The 22,936-nt window shown below is 34.4% G+C and overlaps 1 protein-coding gene across 1 annotated transcript in view; it reads left to right on the top strand.

The window, feature by feature from the left end:
- LOC148285812 (uncharacterized) overlaps positions 1-21,771 on the top strand; it is an 82,682-nt gene extending 60,911 nt beyond the window's left edge. Inside the window, exons 8-20 of the mRNA XM_088242891.1 lie at positions 666-850; positions 1,742-1,930; positions 2,886-3,048; positions 4,226-4,335; positions 7,289-7,402; positions 8,714-8,817; positions 10,545-10,647; positions 11,698-11,849; positions 12,741-12,914; positions 15,675-15,887; positions 16,038-16,199; positions 17,878-17,945; positions 19,551-21,771. Of these exons, the coding sequence (XP_088099017.1) occupies positions 666-850; positions 1,742-1,930; positions 2,886-3,048; positions 4,226-4,335; positions 7,289-7,402; positions 8,714-8,817; positions 10,545-10,647; positions 11,698-11,849; positions 12,741-12,914; positions 15,675-15,887; positions 16,038-16,199; positions 17,878-17,945; positions 19,551-19,574 (1,761 nt within the window). The 3' untranslated portion in view covers positions 19,575-21,771. The remainder of the gene's footprint in view (positions 1-665; positions 851-1,741; positions 1,931-2,885; positions 3,049-4,225; positions 4,336-7,288; positions 7,403-8,713; positions 8,818-10,544; positions 10,648-11,697; positions 11,850-12,740; positions 12,915-15,674; positions 15,888-16,037; positions 16,200-17,877; positions 17,946-19,550) is intronic.
- Positions 21,772-22,936: the final 1,165 nt, after the last annotated feature.

The following is a 22,936-nucleotide window of genomic DNA, read 5'->3' as shown; positions in this document are numbered from 1 at the left end:
CATATGCCCTGGTCTCTATCACAGGGTTTGTTTAATAGGACTTGTTTTATCGGTAACCACAAAGGGGGGGTACCTCAAGGATCAAATTTATGCCCTTAGTAAAATAAACTTGAAGTTACTTCAGTAGAGACAAATGACGCGTTGTGGAAGCTTAAGCACTTACTGGGTGTAAGCCCTGATCTCCATTATAGAGCTGGTTTTATCTGTAATTTTGACTGAATTCTACAAGAAACAATCTAATACACCACCGAGAAGAATTAATTTTGTTATGTATCTCAGCAGACATATTTTTTAACATTGACGGGCTTATTGCCAAATGGCAATTTCTTACAAGGAATCAACCTTTGTGTATATACAGTAAAACTCCAATTATCCGGATTAATGGGTTCCAGATTTCATGGCTTTTGAAATAACTGGCAATTTTTAGGTTGTTATCTAGATATTTGGCAATCCGGATGACTGGAGTTCGAATAAACGGAGTTCTACTGTAAATGAATTAATGCAGCACTCATCTTCAATAGGAAAAATGGAAGATAAGAATAGGGAAGAAAAGGGTGATAGAAGGATGTTTAGAGAAACAAAATAAAAAATTAAAAACACCTTACATACAACTTTTCTGCCAAAGTCTGTTAGTTTCGACTCCTTGAATTTCGTTTATTTTTCAGTTGGGCGAAGGCCGGTACGCAGCAGCCCTGGCGAGGTTCTGCGGCGGCCAAGGGCTGGCTCTGGACGCGCTCAAAGAGAGGAGGAAACGCAACAAGGAACTCAACTCCTTCCTCACTCGAGCAGAGCAGGATCCCCTGTGCGCCAGGCTCACCCTCAGAGACCTGCTGGCCTGTGTTTGGCAGAGGTGGGTACACAATCAGTTCAAATCGCGAGTCCCGGTGCCAACCCTGGTAACGAAGTATGGAATCGGAAAAACGAGGATGAAAGTAGGCTGAATGCAGTCAAAATGCAATCTCTGTGTGGTCAAACTATGTATGATAGGTGCGCAAATTTCAAGATCTGTGGATTATGTAAGGCTAAGATCAGTATTATTGACAAAATCAAGAAAGCGGCGCTACATTGGTTTGAAAATGTACAGAGAATAGGCAGCGAAATAATGGCTAGTAAATTTACAATGCAAATATGACTTAGTCCGAGAAAGGCATGTATAGCTGACGCGCTGCCGGCGAGTTTAGCAGTTCCGCCACAATCACTAGGATGCCCCTTCCGCTGGTTGTAAGGCAGCGGAAACCGACAAACTGATGAACTAACTGAACGAATGACAAGTCATAGGACTCTTAAATCGAGAAGAAAGCGCCGCGGTCAAGATCCGTAGAGTGAGAAGTCCAGTAGTCGAATCCAAAGGGCAGGCGAAGGTCTTGTAGCGTAGTCAGTATCGGCGAAAGGTAGAGCAGAAAGATGATTCAAACTCGAGTAGTAGAGTGATACTGATTTATTATGGAGCCTTGTGACCATTTATACACAAAAAATGCACGCCGGCCAATAGCGGGTGTGAGTAGGCTGACCAATCACGCCGCGAAATGGTTATCGTCCACTGTTTGTCCGTTCTAGTGTCTCCCTCTCGCCGTATATAAGGATTACCTCGCCCTGTTGAGGGGGTAGCACTTCGCTAACACATACCGAGATACTTATTCTAACTAGTTATTAGAGGCATGACATGACAAAAAAGTTATCAATGTGGAAACTTGTCAGTTATTCACGCGTATTTGATTTTATAATTTATTATTATCTTCAGGTTGACCAAATACCAGCTGCTTCTCGAGGGTATTGTGAAGACATCGCGCGCCTTGGACGATGAGAACTCGGAAACAGAGGGCGCCACAAATCTAGAAGACTTCGCCAAGGTCTCTCACGCTCTGGAGCTGGCCAAGGACGTCCTGAACACAGTCAATACAGCTATCAAAACTACAGAAAATGAACACAGGTATTTAGAAACAACAAGTTTTTCTGGTATTTCATATCATTATTTGTATAAATTATGAAAAACAGATTAATTAAAATTAGATTAACAGTATATATACAGTAAAACCTCGTTTTTACGTTCCTCGATTTTACGTTTTCCTGCTTTTTACACCGAAACATGCAGGACCCATTTTTCTTCATACATTCTCATACAAAATATTCCCCCAATTAACGTTTTTACATTTTTCATCACCCCGGTTTTACGCTAAATTTTTTCGGAATTCATTTGATGTGTCAAAATTATGTCGTAATAATGGTGCCGCGATCCGCGCGCCATCGCGTGTGCCACGCGAATGAAGAATAAAAACAGGTAAACGACTAATAAAAGATAAATTATTGTCTTAACCTAAATTCAAAGCAGGTGCAGTGAAATCGACCTTTTTGTCTAAGTGTCTTCCTTTAGGGTTAGTCTTAGTTTTCATTTGAACAAAAACGTCATATTGACTTGTACAAATCATGATACGCAGTTGACAAACGCTCAGAAACAATAAAGTTTTAAATTGCGATGTTTAAAACATAAAAACAGAAATATTTAAAGTTATAAAAAAGATGATTTTAAAAATTGTTTTAAAAGTGGAATTTTTCCGCGATCTATATGACAGTTGTTTTTAGTGATGCCATAGAAAAAAGTGATACCATATAAATAAAATTTCACAACATTTAGGGGAAAAAAGTTTGTTATTTTATGCAAATTCAAAATTCTATTTTCGATTTTTTTATTTTGAAAAGTTTTACTGTGTATGAGGTTTTACTGTAAATATGAAAACATTTCTCCACAAAATCCATATTGATTATGAAAATACAATAAATTTTTCTAAATCTATTTCATATAGTTTTACTTGTATTCTGGTGTTCGTAGTATGTGATATTCCCTGTACAATTTTCTCTTTTTTAGCTTAATTTCAATATTCTTCCAGACTGAAAACCATCCAATCCAAGCTGGAGATACGCGGGGCGGGCGGCGCCAAGGCGAGCGATGTCGGCAACGAACTCCGACAGCTGGACCTCGCCCGCCATAATCTCATCATGGAGGGCTCCCTCAGTATACGGCAGGATTCCAACAAGAGAGTCAACGTTTTAGTAAGTCAACTCGATTTATTCATTTTCATTTAGTTTCGTCTACAAGAGCTGATTGACGTGCTTTCCGGTTTCCAGGGAAGCCATGTTCTTCGACGTTTAGCTGATACAAATAATTTGATTTTATAATGAGGAACTTCAGCCCTACAGGAAATTAGATACAAAAATGTTTTGGTTTGATAAAAATTAGAGCAATCAATTTATCTGCAAAGTTTCCTGAAATTGTATGAAAAAATTATTTAAAAAAAAAAATAAAATCAATCTACTTTGAACGACATTACTAGCTCATATTAATCAACCAATGATACAATAGCTGTAAAGGGGTTGTTTATATAACCACTTACCAACTATTCTGTGTCTAAAAAAGTCATGTAAGATATTTTAATAAAAACAAACTACTTTGAACGACGTCACTAGCTCATATGAATCAACCAATGATACAAAGCTGTGAAAGTGTGTGTTTTCTTAACCACTTACCAACTTTTCTATGTCTACCGGTTTCGAGACGCACCCGTCACTTCATCAGGACACCAATTAAACCCACTTTACACCTTCACCATAGTTGTTGCACAAATAAAAAATATATAAAAGCAACATGCCATGTGTTTATTCTTTTTTTAACACTATGTTTTATTAACATATTTCAACAAAGATGAAGAACATTTAAGAGAAGGTAATATAGAAGTCTAGGCATTTACAGGGCTTATGACCTGTCAATGGCTGGTTTAAGTGGCCACTTTACACACTGTGTAACATTCACCATTCTGCCTATATTTGAACATCTATATTCCTTCAATTCTTTCATCTGTTGATGTTTGTGAAGTTAAAGAGCTGAAACCTTTATTTATGCGGGTGAGATTCATCTAATTGAATTATTTCACCTACATACTAGGCAACGCCTGAAAATGTTATTTTTTTCAATTTCTATACTTCTTCATGCATATTGTAAAAAACTTCTTCTTCCTCTTATGCATATTGTAAAAAAAATATAAAAAAATTGCAATAATAATTTAAAAATGAAAAGAATATCATCATGTCCTGTCATGTCATGAAGCAAAATTCATTTGAATGCAAAAATCACAAATTAACCACTTTCTGCCTCCCTCTGCCTGCGAGGAGATTCAGAATAGCACCTGACGTGGGTATGATATTAATTACTAATTGTATTGTCTTATTTCAGGCGCTGCTTTTGAAAGAATGTTTGGTCCTGCTGCACACGGACGGCGAGAGATACATCCTTAGGCCGATCCCTCAGACAACTCACCAACCCCTCAGTCCTGTCGTACAATGGTACGCCATTTACTTCATTATTTTATTTTCTTCGGGATTTTTACAGCTATTACAAAAAAATAACTAGAAATATAGTAACAATACTAGAGCCAATTAAAATTAATTTACTGTAAATCTAATACTACATAATATTTTATTTTTATAAACAAATTTGTTGCAACAGAGAGGGAAAACATTTATGAGAAGAGAATATTGAAGTATTTATTTATTTATTCATATTTTAAACCATTATTAATAATAAAAATAATGTGACCTCACTGGTCCACTCCTGTCTAGTTTGATTGTATCCATCTCAAATTACCATCCTGTCAAGACAAAAGTCTTGATTTATTCATGTAATTGGCAGCATACCGATAAAATAGAGAATTCATTATTGTCCTTAAAATTTAGCTTGATTAAAATGACAGCAGTCAAACTAATGTCAAGAGTGGTGGGAAATTACTGATCACTGATCATGTACCGATCAAATCGATTTTTTCAGTTTTTTCATGCAAACATGAAACTCTGTTTCCGAAAATTGATTTAAAAATGCAAAAAAAACCTATTTTAGTGTGTTTAATACAATTATTCACCAAAAATTAAGATATTTATACTTTTTTCGTGAACATTATCAAAGAATTATTTTTTTATTTGATCAATTTACATTGATCAATTTGTCCCATCTCTAACGTTTTTGCAAAATGATGTAATCTTGTAAAAATGTCATTAATAAATTTTATTTTAGTTTTTTTTTTGTTTTAAAGCTGATTTTATATATTTAACAACAACAACAACAAACCATCACGCCGTTTCTCCGTAGGGGTAGGCAGAGAGGATAGAACGCCATAACACTCTATCTTGGCATACAGACCTCGCTTCCTCTACATTCATACATCTTCTTATGCACGCACGCCGATTATTCCTACTTTTGACATGTTCATCTTTAAGTATTTGATGGACTTGATCGTGCCATGTCTTTCTCGGTCTTCCTCGTTTTCTGCATCCATCAACATTTGCATCGTAGATCTTATATATTTATGATATATTTATGTTGATTTATATGTCAAGCATTGTATTAAAAAATAAATTAACATACCAAATACGAATGATTTTTCGTGTGTCAATATTAATCACTCCATAGACGTTACTTCAAAGTTATATCGTCACTTTTTCTGACAACTGTCATTCTAATCATGCTATATTTTATTAAAGTTATGCTTCGGTGCCCTCCGACCTACCCATCTGAACCATTATTTCAATTGTTAAAAGTTCTTGATATTCGTCCAATCTATATCAAGAATGTATTGACAATTTTCTGGTCAGGGGACTACGGAAGGAGCTCCCAACAGAATGCCCGCACGAGGTTTTCGCGTGACCTAAACTTCTTAATACCGAGAACGCGTACGATGTTTGCTCGGAGACACTTTTCATATATAGCTCTGAGAGTGTTCAACGTCTTGGATGAACATATTAAGTTCTCCAAAACAACGTCTATATTTACGATGAAGATCCATAATTGGATTGTATCGAGGGGTAGAGACCACTGTATGAGATTGCTCCGGGAATAAATGCATAACATCGCTGCTGTTTTCATTATTATCCATATACGTATATCGTATATGTGTATATCATCACTGTCATACGTATTATTATATAACATTTCTACATTCCATTTTTCGACACATGTCGATGTTATACATATAAATTATTATTTTGTATATTGTTTTGATTATTTTGCATATTGTTTTGATTACCTGTATATTGTTTTAAAATGTAAATAAATATTTTCGATTTATATATCGAAGAGTCTCGACTCAACACGGAATTTTCTAACAAGTCGGGACATAAAAAACACATAATTGTGTCTATGTAAATTTGTGTATTTTGTGCATCAATAAAATAAATAAAAATAAAAAATAAAATTTTAAGTTGCTGGAAAAATAATAAAAAACAGAGTTGTTTTATTTATTTTATTAATTGTCTTTTAACATATTACAACGATGAAGAACATTTAAGAGAAGGTAATATAGAAGTCTAGGCATATACAGGGCTTAAGACCTGTCAATGGCTGGTTTGAGTGGCCACTTTACACACTGTGTAACATTCACCATTCTGCCTATATTTGAACATCTATATTCCTTCAATTCTTTTATCTGTTGATGTTTGTGAAGTTAAAGAGCTGAAACCTTTATTTATGCGGGTGATATTCATCTAATTGAATTATTTCACCCACATACTAGGCAACGCCTGAAAATGATATTTTTTCAATTTCTATACTTCTTCATGGACCAGGTACTTTATCAACAATATTTTGAATTTGTCCAAATTTTTGTAGACAAGGACTGGATTCAACTCCCTGGGAAAAATTATATATTGGTGTTATCGAGTGCAGAAAGGGCGATTCCATGTTCTGCTAAAAACAGCCAGGCCGCTTTCATAAAAAAAAACTGTTATAATCACCTTCTGAAAATGTTTTCGATCGCAAAAACAACATTTTACAAATGTCAAAAAACACCCACAGCACTAGGAAAATCTAACGGTACTTTAAAAATCATTAAAACTGGTCAAAAACATAATTAGATTCTTGTGATATTTAAAAAAATCTAGTTAATTCATTGGTTGTTTGGCAGATGAAAGAATTGGAGGAATATATATGCTCAAAAATGGGCAGAATGGTAAATGTTACAGTGTATAAAGTAGCCACTTAAACCAGCCATTGAAAGGTCATAAGCTCTGTAGATGTCTAGACTTCTATATTACCTTCTCTTAAATGTTCTTCATCTCTGTTGTAATATGTTAATATAAACAGCTCCCCAGGGAGTTGAATCCAGTCCTTGTCTACGAAAATTGGGACGAATTCAAAATATTGTTAATTGTCTTTTATTTACTTGCCCGCCTTACAGTCTGGAGATCTCGAGTTTGATTAATGACGGAGTCGACGTGTCAGTCCTACATTCCACGATTCGTTTTACAGGAGTGCAGTTTTTTTCCGACCGAATGCTGCCGTGGAGAATGGATTCTTCCTTGTGAACATAAATGGCTCGCAAATGTACGAGCTGTCTACTGCGTCTACAACAGAATATAACACGTAAGAATTTTTAAAAATTACATGTCATGAGAATGCTGGGAGTTGTTTAAAAACTGGACTTCATGAAATAGCCAAAAGTTTTTAATTTTTGAATCCCCTCTTAAAATTGATACGCTTTTCATTCTTTACGAGGAGATACTTGCTCTGTGAATTTTTTAACATTACCATGAGATGACGCTCGCTGTCAAATCCACTTTTTTAAAATACCATTAGATGATGCATACTGTTAACGTCATATTTTTTTAGTTTCTTCATTAGATGAGATATTTAGTTTCACGCTGTCGAGGGGATTTTTTTTTAGTTTCTTATGATATTCTCTGGTTTCACCATGAGATGACGCTCACTGTCAACAGCATATTTTTACTGTGATATTAACTTATTGCCAGCAACATATTTTTTGGTTTCACCATAAAATGTCACTCACTGCAAATAGCATTTTTTTTTTTACCACTAGGTGACGCTCATTGAATAATGAAAATGCTGCAAATGCTGGAAAAATAAAAAATAAATGCATACTACAAATAAATCATGTTTTCGTAATATCAGCATATGTTAGTTTGGTTTTTCTTTTATTTTTCTTTTCTTTTCTTTTCATGGTCATGTCATACCATATGTACACATATGCCATAAACTTTTTAATAATTAAAAAAGGAATGGCCCACCCTCGGACGCTGAAGTCTTTGTGGGCATTTTTCCAATTTATGATATAGCTTATTTTAAGATGTATTTTTCTAATCAATTATAATAAGTAATTATATTTCTATGTAAAATATATTTTAATGGAAAAATAAAAAATTGTCAGTGGCATATTTGTTTGTTTCACGCTCATTGTCAATAGCATATTTTTGGTTTCACCATCAGATGACACTCACTGCAAACAGCATTTTTTTTTTAAAAAGAAATATTAGCATTCTTACAATTTACTCAAATATTTCAATTTTGGTGGCCATTTTCAACTAGTTGTAAATATCTCACTATTAGAAAATGGAAATCAAATTGGGGTAGAGTGGGGTTTGAACCTCGGGCCTCTGGCCCCTGAGTCCGCAACACTAGCCACGGGACCATAACCTTATTCAACTTTTATTATTAGATGACGCTCGTTGTAAGCTGCATATTTTTTGTTTCACCTGACGCTCGCTGTCAGCAGCATATTTTTTAGTGACACCATGAGATGACGCTCATTGTCAGTATTTTTTTATCTTTTAACATCAACCTCTGTCAATGCCATTTTTTTAGCATCATAAATTGACGCTTGCAGGTGTGGCATTTAATGTTATCAAAATATTTAATGCTGCTATTTTTTCCTTTCAGGTGGAGAAAACATCTCTATGAGGCTGCCACTGCTTTAGAACCGAGACCTGGTATTATAGAAGATGTTACAACTCCGTTCATTCCTCCATCACCAAATCCTACAGGTTTGATTATTTATTAAACAAGAAAAAAAAAATACTTTTGTGTATAAAGTTTTAGCTGGTGACAGTGTTTCATCGTGACCGACATCATCAGATTGGTGGAAGGCATTTTCAATCAATTGTTATATGTATAATTCTTCTATACGTGTGATGTCACTAAACTCCTCCAACGGCTTAATCAAGTTGCGGTTTTCAGCGAAATGTAGGTCTTTGCACTGTGCATGTTCATAGATATTAAATTTTTCAATCTAGTATGTAAAAAAATAAATTAGGAGCACAAATCTTTTTCATCGACCTATCGGGGTTGCATTCGACGAGAATGCAAATACAAAAAAAAATGGAAGGATGTTATTTTTTGTGTTTAAAAAAAGTTTATTTTTGACTAACTAACTAACTAACTAACCATCACGCCATTTCCCCAGAGGGGTAGGCAGAGAGGATAGAACGCCACACCACTCTGTCCTGGCACACTTCCTTTGCTTCCTTCACATTCATACATCTTCTCATGCACGCACGTCGATTATTCCGACTTTTCACATGACCACTTTCAAGAATTTGTTGTACTTGATCATGCCATGTCTTTCTCGGCCTTCCTCGACTTCTACAACCAGACACATTCCCATCATAAATAATGTTTATAAACAACAACATTCGCTTTTTATGGATCCCAGTCAGATTCTTCCCTTAATTTTGTATAATTTCTTCCCATTTATTTCTTTTAACTGGATTTTTGGTAATAATAAAATTATATCAACTGACATTTAATACATTTTTGAAAATCGCAATCCTAAATATAGTGCGCCCCTGTTGTTAGAAAAGCAGAGTTCGACATTTGCAAAAACAATTCTGTATTTTAAAAAAAGTTTTTTTAAAATTTATTTTTCAAAAATATTTACAAAATAGTCTTAAATTAAAGTCCCGCTGAGTTGCATACATACAACTCATCAGCAGGTTCTTATAAATTACATCGATTATTTACACTTAACCTACATTAACAATCATTTTACTTGAAAAACAATTACAGATTACATTATGAAAAATTAAAAACTAATACTAATACAAAAAACTTTTTTCTAATAACCATAATTTGAGCAAACGTCTTACTCCTGTATTTAACTCAGTATTTTTAATATTGTTTGGTAACATGTTAAATATTTTAGGTATTCTGTATTGCAGTGTCCTTTTACCATATTTATTGCAGTATCTAGGAAAAGCTATCTTTATTTTATGTTTTGGAATTCAAGCATAAACAAGTACCTAGGTACCTACTTAAATTCAATATTTGAATATTAATATTTTTTAGTTTTGTAATTCAATCATAAACAAGTAACTGGGTACCTACTTATTAATGAAAAGTCTTTTTCCAAGCTAATAGCAGGCAAGTCAACGTTCGGGCAGGACAGCGTCTGTCGAGTCCACTAGTATTTTGTATAATTATGGGAATAAACGAGTTTGACACGTTCCGCTCATATGGACACATATAAACATTCTTATTTTTTTAATATGTCACTTCCGATTGACGGACCGGGTGATGGTTTGAAGTAAATCTTATTAGACTTACAATACTGGGACATTTTTATTGTCGAAGGTTTTAAAAGGGACATAAATCTCCTCCTACCATACAATTACTCCAGTTTCACATTGGCTATTGCCGTCATTTCCTAAATGAGATACACGATTTTGATAGCGGACTTTGGACTGTTTCATTATAATTCCTACTGTGTTTGTAGTTGCTACTGCGGAAAGTGTTCCAAACGGAGCTCAGGATCCTGAACCGACTAACGAAGAAGAGCCTACGCCGCCGGAAAATGAAGATGATGGAAACCATGTCAAGTGAGTCCTTAATTTAAACAAAAAATACCCATCAGTTTAATTTAACTTTTAATTAATTCCCGTGGATAAAATAAAGCATTTGGTAATACAGAAAACCTCGTTTTTACGTTCCTCAATTTTACACTTTCCCGCTTTTTACACCGAAATGTTTAGATCCCATTTTTTTCCATACTTTCTCATTCAAATATCCCCCCAATTAACGTTTTTCATAACCCCGGTTTTGCGTTGAAAATTTTTCGAAACTCATTTGATCTGTCAAAAAACACCGAGCTACGCGCCGCCGCATGAATGGAGAATAAAATCGAGGTAAATAAAAAAGTGTAAATTATTGTCTCACTAAATTCAAAGTAGGTACAGTAAAATTGACCATTTTGTTTAAGTGTCTAATTTTGACATTTTACTAAATTGTGCCTTGCGGTTAAAGCATGTTCAGGAAGAACAAAGTCTGTACTTCAATAATTTACGATGCAGAAAGTTTTAAAATTTGGCAATAGAAATATTATTTGAAGTTATAAACATAATCAGGTTGTGGTCCTGTGGCTCGTGTCTCGGAACCACGGACCAAAGGTCCGTGGTTCGAATCTCACTCTACCCCAACTCGATTCCATTTTCTAATAGTGAGTCATTTACAACTCGTTAAAAATGGCCCTCAAAATTAAATTTTTGGGTAAATCATAAGAACTCAAGAATCATTTTTCATATTTTCAGCAGTTAGATTTGAAATATTATCATCTTTGAATTAAATTATGGTTAATTAAAGCCGTTCCCTATAAATATTCCATTTTTCCCTTTTTAAATATCTTATTTTTTTCATGTGTAGTGACTACACAGCACCGTAACGCGCTGGTGTTTTTAGAACAGTAAGGGAAAGGTTAAACATGTTTTTTTTTTATTGTACTTTGTTTTCACCATGACAGGCCAAGAGGCCGGAGTGGTGCAGCACAGAACACCCAGGCTCGAGAAAATCACTTCGTTTTTTTTACACTACGAACTCTGGTTCTATTTCACGCACAGAACTGTATTGTTAGCTAATATAATTGTTTTTTGTAGTGGTGCCCTAGCGACAGTAGTCAGCGAGGAGGAAGCCGGTATATCTTCAGCTTCCACACAGGACCCCGCCAGTTGTCTCCTGGAGCCGACGAACCTCACCATAACACAGCCGCCCCTCACTCAGGTGGCCACCCTCACTGTCACTCCTCGAGGTATGGTATATACTCCTGTTCTATTTGTTCTGCGCACTGCCAGGGTTTTTGAAAATACCCACGTACTGAGAACTCTTTACAACTCCTCGGTGCGAAGAAGACTCGAGAGTGGCTCGATGATTTAAGGGCCACGTGAACTAAAGTACTCTCTTATGATAAAGAAAATCCAAAAGAAGTTTCTGAGATATCTCTACTTGAGAGAGTGCCGGTATTATCCTCAGCTCTACCCGACCGAGTCTACCCAGGGTATGCTCGACCACAACAGTTTAGAGACTAGAAGGAATGTGTATTTGACTACACATTTTTATCCATTGTTGCGCGATATGATCGATAATCCTGATATTATGATGAGCATCGGTTTGTATGTTCCTGATAATTACCTAAGACAGCGTCAGCATACATTGTTTCATATTCCGATATACAGGAGCACCCTGCCGTTGGAAGGGCTACCGCTATGCTGAATAACATCTCTCTGGATGTTGATCTGTTCCATGTATCTGAAGGGGTTTTCCGGAGTAGGATTCTCCTACTATTTTGACAAGAGTCTGTCTCTTTATGTATTTTTTGTCTTTTTATAATATGTTTGTCTTAAGTTTTAGTTTGTAATGTATGTATTATTTTGAATAAATTAATTAAATTGAATTTACATCTTATGTAAAAAAAAAAACTCAATGAAACTAGCGATTTGTTTATATAAATTAATTAATATCGGCTGTAGTCTTCAAAAGAAAAAAGAGAATAAAGGAGAGGAAGAGAGGAGTGTTTCCATAGATAGGATTAAACAAAGTTCCCGTAGAAATATCTATGGAAAACACCTTTCTCAAAATACTTCACCCTCTAGTCGTGGCGGATTTCAAAATCGTGTTCTCTAAAATGTTTCTTCTCTCGCAGAGCGTCTCCGAAGAGCCGAGGAAAAGGTTGCTCTGGCAATGATGGAGGCCCTCGAAGCGGCGGAAGAAGTCTCCGGAAACAGTTCTCTTATGAAGAATGCCGCCCACATCCTCTTGGAAGCCAATCCAACTTCCGATAGCACTGAGAAACTCTTGCTTACTGCCCAAGATCACGGTAAACAAATAATTCATTTGTAGATATGTATATTTATTTTAATCATTGTAGGCATTTGCACCTAGGAGGTAAAAAGCAAAAACACCACTGTCAATCATAACTGTTTTTTCAGAATGTCAGTAAAATATGAAAAATAAAAACAACAAATAGCTTAAATTGATTGTCATATTAAAATTCATGGAAAAAATCAGATTAAAAACTAATGAATAACAAATTAAATTATTAAAAATCTATTTAAATCACACTTTAAAGTAATTAAAATCAGATAAAAGATATGTTTATTTATTTATTTTAAAGAAACAAACAGTCGACAATGATATAGTAACATTTAAAAAATACAGTTTGAAGACATACCAGCAAAGTTTTTAAATAAGAATCATACATATTATTAAATTGTGTTACAACAAAAGGGTGTGTTTATGTGTATTTGTATGAGAGTAAGTGTAGATGTGTGTTTATGTGTATTAGTGTGGGAGTAAGTGTTCAGGTGTGTGTAAGTGTGAGCATCATCAAATAGTAAGTGGGATCGTATCGCAGCCAGAAACAATGAGTCTTAATTTATTTTTAAATAAATCAAGGGGCATGTAAAATATATCAATAGATGAAAACAAGCACTGTAGTTAGAGCAAAAACGATGGAGGAAAGAGTGTTGTGCTTAGTTAGCGCTACAGACTGGCAGATGGAATAAATACTTATTTTTGTCACGCGAAAGGGGACATTAAGATTAATTTTGGAGAGTAGGTTAAAAGAGTCTACTTTATTATGTAATAATTTCTGTAAATAGCACAATTCAGATATAGTGTGATATTAAAAACAGATTAATAAAACAAAATAAAATTGTATTAAAATTACATTAAAAACAAATCAAATTAGATTAAAATAGGATTGATAAAACAAAATGAAATTGTACTTTGTTATAAAACAATATATATTTTCATAGAATAGAATCTTTTCTTACATTACACCGTCAACACGTGTCTACAAAAATTTGGACAAACTGAAAATATTGTTGATAAATCCACCTGGTCCATGAAGAAGTATAGAAATTGAAAAAATAACATTTTCAGGCGTTGCCTAGTATGTAGGTGAAATAATTCAATTAGATGAATCTCACCCGCATAAATAAAGGTTTCAGCTCTTTAACTTCACAAACATCAACAGATGAAAGAATTGAAGGAATATACATGTTCGAATATGGGCAGAATGGTGAATATTACACAGTGTGTAAAGTGGCTACTTAAACCAGCCATTGACAGGTCATAAGCCCTGTAGATGCCTAGACTTCTATATTACCTTCTCTTAAATGTTCGTCATCTCTGTTGTAATATGTTAATGTTTCAATAATTTGTCCCACTCTGTTTCATTGAAATATTACATATTGTATCTCTTTTAAATGTACCTACACTTAAGATAATATTTAGTTTTATATAAATTATCCTTATACTGTGTAATGTTTACCAGTTTGAAGATGCCCATTAGAGAGCGAAAGCGCAAATTGGTTGAAAAAATAAGTCGAATTGTATCAAGTATTTTTAATTAGTAACTCATTTGTAAATATTATTTTTAAACCACAACAGACCAGAAAGCCCAATTAATTACAGTGGTGAATTGCATCACAGGACACCCAGGCTTGAGAAAAATCTCTTTCTCTGTTCTTAATCTGTTCTCACCGGGAATCGAACCCGGAGCCTTCCGCATGTGATTCAAGCGTCTCAGCCGCTACGCTACGGAGGCCGCCTGAATCCGAAACACAGATTTGTAAAACAAAATAAAGTTGGATTAAAAATATATTAAAATCACATTTCAAATGATCATAACGGACGATCGTAAAGTTGTAACAAATTTCGATTGTCAAACGCTGCGAGTTGCTACTGGATACGCTCAAATATTACCAATAGTCTGCAAAATGCTCGAGTTTCTACCGGGTGCGTTTCAGTTTTTGACAATCTTGAAACACTGCTATTACTGGAAGTACGACAAATATATTGTTTTCAATGTTTTAAATATATATTGAAGACCCAAAATTTATTTACAAGTAATTCAAATAGATCAAGTCAACGAAGGAATCGTGTGCTGGAAATACCACATTGTAAAACGAGGCTAGCACAGAGACATGCATATTTTATTAAAAAAAAAAAAAAAAATTTGTTTACTGATAATATTTCATTGATCCCAAACTTTCAAAATTTTCCCTCTTTTAAAAAACACGCACTATCCTGGATTCAAACTAAAGATATTAACTCTTTTTTTCTGTGATATATTTTGTTGCCCTTTTACAAAAAGGATTTTTTTTTAATATTTTTTGTTTCCTTTTTTAATTACTATAAAATAAAAAAGTACCTTATTATCTTTTACAGAATATTTTCTTTTCTCTTTCTTATATTACACAAAAATATTATACCTGTCTATTTATTATTGGAGCTAAATTCATATGTAATTATCCTTTATTTTTTTTATACTCTGTTTTACTTTACCTCTTAAAAAATTCAAATAAAAAAAATAGTAAATAAATAAATATCAACCGCAAAATGCGCTAGTTGCTACCAGATGTATTCAATTCTGACAATCATCGAATGCTGCCGACAAATGTTGACCGTGAAAAGCGCAATCTGTTTCTTGATGTGTTCAATATTCCATAATCGTCAAATACCGCCAACAAATAAGGTCGTGAAATGTCACGCGTCAAATTTCGCCGACAATCTTTACGCTTATAATAAAAAATGTGTTATAAGAAATTAATATTCAAATTTTTTTTTCCAGTCAACAAGTTGACAGAAGTCCTCCTTCGCAGTCTGCGAGTCTCTCCGTCCGAATGCCCCATGACCAGGTGCTCTGTCCACACCGACGCCGGACTGTGCGACGCCTGCGCTGCCCTCTGCGAAAGCAGCGGTTCAACGGAAGAGAAAGACAAGGACATGGACAGCATCGTCATCCTCGAGGAAGCGGGAGAAAGCAGTACAGACCCTACCAATGGTGAGAAATGTACATTTACATAGTCCTTACTTATAAACCTGGTATAAATATGGTGTATTTTGGTTGATTCAAAGCCCGCATACAATAACAAGCCCACACTAATCATCTAACACGTAAATGTCATATCTTAATGTGATGTCTGCATTGCAGAAGCGGATGTCAGTGTCGTGGGGAGTTCAGGAGCTGGTCTCCGCAGTATTGTGGCAGAACTCCTCGGGCGGCTCCCGGACCTGGAGAGGGAGAGGGAAGTACTCCGCAGTAAGCTGCAGCAGGCCGAGAACCGGATACACCTGCTGCATCAGCTACACAAAGGTGGGTACGACAAATGTTAGTAGGAGTTTGCAACCGGTTTTAAATATTTTTCATTTGTTAAAAATCATTTATGTATCACATTTTCATCGCTATGATTTTTTAAAGTTTTGTAATTTTAAAGATTCCCCCCGAATTTTTGAAATTTTTTTACTGCATACAGCATTGTGAGTTCTGCTCTGAGTGATTAAAATACACATCTGAATGGTGAAACATAACTGACAAGAAAATTTGGGTTTAACTGACACTTATTGTATGAACCGCTGATTTGTGGCATTCTACGACATCGTTTGACAATGACAGTTTTTTTTCTGACATTTAAAAGTTGAACCCCATACAATTATGATTTTTCATCATCATTCCTTTTCCGCACCTAATGGTGCATAGGGCACAATATTTTGATATATTTAGTTTATCTCTGCCTAACTTAAAAAATAAAGTGACCAACATATTTTTATCAAAAAGAGCAAATCAACTTCAGGAGATTGGGTTGGAATAGTTATAATTTGATTGACTTATGTTTTTTGTTATTGTATAAATTCTTTAAAATATATATGTATATCAAGTAATGTATAATGTGTATAGTACGAGTATATTAATATTTCATACTCGATTTTTTTATATTTTTATTTTTAAGCACTCTTTATACCACATATATGTAAATGGCAGAAATGCCGTATATAAATAAATAAATAATTGGTACACCAATCAGTCTTACGCTTCAGATACCAGTCCAGGGACTAAGACATGTTCTATTGTGAAAACACCCCTTTAAAAAAATATTTCATATCAACTATGTCGGGAATCGAACCCGAGACTTCTTGCGTGGTAGCCAAACCCGCTGACCATTACACCACGAGGTCGACAAATGATTTGTAGTTTGTTGATTAAAAATTTTATTTGACATTTTAAACAAGCACCACGAAGCGTACACAACAGTCAGCTAACTCGTAATGGCGTCAACTCCTTCTCGATATGTCAGGGTAAGTACCACTCATGCGCGAAACGATGGCAAGAAATACAAACTAGATATGCTTCGTAATAATAAAATAATAACAAAATGTTATTTGGACGCAGGCCATTTTGTTTGAAAAAATAGTACCAAAAAAACTAACAAACAAACAAACCATCACGCCGTTTCTCCGTAGGGGTAGGCAGAGAGGATTGAATGCCATATCTTTCTGTCTTTGCATACAGACCTCGCTTCCTCACATTCATACATCTTCTCATGCACGCACGCTGATAATTCCTACTCTTGACATGTCCATCTTAAAGTATTTGATGGACTTGATCGTGCCATGTCTTTCTCGGTCTTCCTCGTTTTCTGCATCCATCAACATTCGCATCGTAGATCCTTTTAGCCGTTCTTTCGCTGTCCATTCGCTCTACATGTCCAAACCAACGCAGCACCTCATTCTTGATTAAATCGATAATGCATGTCTCAGCCTTACACAGTTCACGGATCTCGACATTTGTGCACCTATCATACACCGTTTTATCACACATTCGCCTGAGGGATCGCATTCCGACAGCATTTAACCTTTTGATCATTATTTTTTTTAATTCCATACTTTGAATTGTGAATTCGAGTTGTGAACTGCTAGTTTTGCCTCCAGTCATAAACATTTTGTAAATAAATCATTCAAACTTATTACAGTGTATTATTGTTGGTTTCTTGTAGATTGCAACCATTCCGAAGACAGTCCTGGGCAAGAAACCTGCGATGATGTGGCAGTAATCAATTCTTCCGTGAGTTTCCTGTCCTATCAATTATCTTTTAATTAAAAAGAATTTTTGAATTAGCTGCATTTCTCCGAGGATGACATTTAAGTTGGTATTGATTTGACGATTTTATGTTTGAATTCTCTAGTAGGTGTACTAAGGGGGTACTCGCAAAGGTTTGCTTTCGACCTGATGTAACTTGGCTGATACCTAGTGAGAGTTATCACCAGACCCCTGAGCAAATTGCTTAAACAACTTACAAGACTGAGCCTTTCTGAAACTTCCAGATAAATAAATCCAACCTTCTAGTCCTATTTAAAATTCTCAACTCACTCTTTGATGCGCCTGAACTACTGAGCTCGATAAAATTAAATATCCCAACTAGAAACCTCAGACAAAACTTACTCTTTCATGCCGATAACCATAGAACTAACTATGGTTTCCATTCCTCTTAGGTCTGCCAACAAACATACCATATATCTTTGATGACAAGTTGTCGTCTTTCAAACGATCACTGAATCAAATTGAATCAAAAAGAAGCCATTGACAGGTCATAAGCCCTGTAGGCCTGGACTTCTATATTACCTTTTCTTAAATGTTCTTCATCTCTGTTGTAATATGTTAGAATAAAATTAATTATAAACACCTCTCTCCCGCTTCCACTCCCACAAAGTCTATTATATACCATTGTGTCTTTCTACTTTTCTTTATAATATTTTTTTATGTATAAATATGTCCTTAAAAATGCCCATTGAGCGTATATATAAATAAATAAATATAAGTTCTGCAATGCAGATGATTCAATTCAATTTGTTTATTTAAATATAACATATACATTACAAATATATATTCAATACATACATATTAAAAAAGAAAAAAATCTTTGAAAGAGACTCATGTCAAAAAGGAGAATCCTGTGAGTTTATTATCCTAGAGAGTTATTTAGATCTTAATTTGTCGCAACAAAAATGAACAAACATTTTTGAGAAGGGAATATGGAAGTCTAGGCATTTACAGGGCTTTTGACTTGTCATTGGCTGGTTTAAGTCGCCACTTTATTTTTTTAACACTTTATATACATATACAATTTATAGGTGGGGCATTTTGCCTTAAAGCAATTTCTTCCTACCTATCCAAACCTTGTAATTTTATTAAAAAAATGAAAACAATAATTAACTAAAAATTTACACTATGCTATGAAGAGAGGAGAGGAGAGGTGATGGGAAAGAAAAAAAAGGAGAAAGGAACAACTCAAACATTTAAATAGTAACATTTCGATTTTGATTTGAATGTAAATATAGAAGGGGTGTCTCTAACGTTAGTGGGTTTTTTATTCCACAATGAAACAGCTACTACTATGAAAGAGAAGGCAAGAAAATTAGAGCTGTGAAGAGGTACTAAAACTTTACACACTGTGTAACATTCACCATACTTCCATATTCGCTTCTCAAAAATGTTTTCCATCTCTGTTGCAACAAATTTAGATCTAAATAACTCCCTAGGGAGGAAATCCAGCCTGTCTACAAACTTTTGGACATACTTAAAACATTGTAATCAGCAACCACAAAGTAAGCGCTTAAAATGTAAATTTTACATGTTAAATCAATTTTTTTAAATGTTTCTTTTTTTCAGGACAAAGGCAGTGGAAACGGGTGAAATCATCGGCCTAATATTTTGGAAACTAAATATTGTGAAACGAAATGAAAAGAATTGCACACTCTTCTACTAACACTTCTGTCGTTTCTTCTCCTAACTGCTTTGGGAACCACTCTTCTATACCCGTGTCTCGTCGCAAACATTTAGAAGACCAGATGTCTCTGGATGCGTTTAGTATTAACCGCTAATCAATTTCAGTCAAATGAAAATGGCTTTGAAAAAAAATTGGTAAAAATATGATGAGGATGTCCAAATTTTCATAGCCAATTTATGGATCTAACCCTCGAGGTATTCTATTAAACAATCATAAATATATCTGATTAGAGACGAATTTTTCATCGGGAATACTCTAAAATGGTCACTAGAACCGGGTATGCTCCGACTGCATATTCCCTCATCGTAAAATCTCTTCATCTCTCTTGAGATATCTATTTTGATTTTCGTATGTTTATTGCGTATCACCGCTGCGAAAATGTAATTTGCAATAAAAAAATCGGTATGATTTATCGTCGTTTACATTACCGCGTATCTCAATGGGGTATTTTCACAAATCAGGAATAACATTTAACGTAATTTTACAATTCTAATGATATAATTATCAATGCATAAAAAACTATATTTCATTCATAATTTTCGGGTTTGAAAGCGAGCACGTACAAAACAGCTCGCAGTCGGCGACAACATTGTGTACAAGCATGGCGCGTTAACGTAATACGTGCCGTTTGACCCGTAGGAGCGAAACGTCTTGTTTTCGAGTAATTTGAAATTTGCATATTTTAAACTCAAAAGCAGTCTAATCGTTTTTGAGATTTGCGGTGTCATAATGTAAAGTTGCCTTAAAACATACTCGGTGTTTGTCGTCGGCAAATGACGATCGTCAATCTATCGATCCGTTGACTACTGGCGACATTTGGCAATCGTCATAAATCGAGCGTTCCAGATAGCAACTCGCGACGTTTGACAATCTAAATTTGTCGCAGCTATACGATCGAGTATGCTTATAGGCACCTCAAGGGACAATATTGTGGGATAATTACTACAACTTGTAATTTTATAATCAGCATTTCTGAGTTACCCACAAATTACCTTTTAGCTTACCAAAATGCCGCTTTATCTCGTATATTGGCTCCAAAGAAACATCTCTATTTCCTTACAACATAAATAATGTAGTTTCACCTCGCAATTGCCAAATTAAACATCATGATTTTCCACATTACTTGTGTTGTAGATAAATCTAGTAAGATGCTTGGATTTGTACTTTGAAACTCTAGATATTTCAATATTACTCCTGCAATTCACACATTGTATGATGCACTAGAATACTGTTCCATCATTTGGGACCCTTCTGAAGCAAACCACATCCTCGAAATAAAGACGGTTCAAAAAGAGATTTTTGCGATACTTATATCTCAAAGAAAATAATAATTCTCCATTCTTGTATCCATCTGAGCTGATTTCTGGAAGTACATATCGTCTGCTTCAGGTAAATCATTTGCAATGTTTGATTTGATTTTTTTTGCACAAAAAGCCAGGAGGCCCAATTACAGTGGTGAATTACATCGCAAAACACCCAGGCTTGAGAAAAATCACATTGAATTTTTTTGTGTTCTCACCGGGAATCAAACCCGGAACCTTCCGTGAGTGAGTCAAGCGTCTTGACCACTACACCACGGAGGCCGCCAGCAAAAATGAGTTGAGTGCACAAAATTCATTATCTACAGTCAATGTATGAAATGTAAGAGTCATTAAAGTGGCGGTACAATAAAATAAAATCACACAAAAATCATTGATTACATTATTTCAAATTTTTGTGAGAAGTAAAAGTAATTATGATTTTTACTTGTTGTTGAAATCGATATAAATTTTGCAGGTAAAAGTCACTAAATGACTTAATGAATTTTACTTGTCAATGGTTTAAGATGTATCTATCGCTTCCTCCTGACAATGGCCCACTAAACGCCATCTTTCTGGTGGAGGTAAGTGTGGACAAGCGGGGGATATCGCTTTCTCTCAAATATCAGCGCGATAGTATGAGAAAGCTGCAGGGATGAGCCATCCAGTGGGCCATTAGCCATTCGATAATTTAATATCATTCTTTATACAAAGGTCACTTTTTCCTGACAGGTAAAATTCATTAATTGAGATTTCTTAATTTTAAAACAAAAACAAAACTTAAAATAAGGTCAAAAATAATAAAGATCCAAAGACAAATATTTACCACACTTGCTAAAAATAAATTTTCAAATTCATTGAAAAATAAGCCAAATATTTGAGAAAATATTTTGAACCTCATTATCTCAGAAACATGATTTATGCAAATAATGAGTTTTACGTCTAAGCAGACAATATAATCCAAATATACTGAAAGAGATCAGTTTGTATGTTCCCAATAATTATACTAGAGCGAGATCTCACGCGCTGTTTTACATACCCAGAAGCCGTACATAGGCAAGTCAGAATTTACCCATTAATAAGGCAATTGCTGAATTCGGCTTCTGCGGATAATATGGATATATTTTGCTGTACATATCGGCAATTTAGCAGCTATCTCCTTTCTATTCATTAACTTCTAACTTATATTTACAGTCTGCATTGCGTAATGGGTCAAACAGCCTGTAAAATAATGCACACTACAATTGTCAAATAAATAAATAAAACACATCTGTATCTTCTTCCATGAATGTAAGTCGTTGTTCGTGACAATCATATTACGATGATTTGAATGCACTACTCGTCTATTTGTAGCATTTATAAAGGAGAATAAAAATGTGTTTTAAGTGGGTAACTCACAAATGCTGATTTTGAACTTACACAATCGTAGTAATATTTGATATTTAAAAAATTATGTTTATTTTGATGTATAGTCCAAAAATACCACAAAAATATCTTCCAAAAGTTTTTTTTTTGTACATACGTTCTTTCTAGATGTTATTCTCGCATTTTTGTGCAAATATAATAAAAAATATATGTAACAAATGATTCATTTCATATGTATTTGTTTCCAAAATGTTCTTCCTACCACTGTATCATGTAATGAAATAAACATTCGTAGTTATGTACGTAAAATATTATTTTATTGATTTAATATTAAAAATATTGTATTGAAATTAGTTTAAAAGAGCTGGTTCTCTTAATAAAAAATACATATATAAATTGTAGATACTTGTTTAGAACTAACTCTTGGTAAAACTAAGTGTACTCTTGCACCCAACAAAAATCTCACGTTTATTTTTTTAAACTTTGTATTTTTTGTTTTTTACATTTAAAATATTATGTTTAATTTTTCTGCTTCTGTAAATTATCTGTTAGGACATTTGTCCGGTATTTTCTAATCCGCTTTTTATAATCGAAATCTAATAGGA

This window comes from Micrasema longulum, unplaced genomic scaffold (genome assembly GCF_059751315.1).
Source record: "Micrasema longulum isolate JH-2025_06_02 unplaced genomic scaffold, ASM5975131v1 h1tg000003l, whole genome shotgun sequence".
Lineage (NCBI taxonomy): Eukaryota > Metazoa > Arthropoda > Insecta > Trichoptera > Brachycentridae > Micrasema > Micrasema longulum.
The sequence above is the reverse complement of the archived record's forward strand: the minus strand, read 5'-3'. Positions and strand labels throughout refer to the sequence as shown.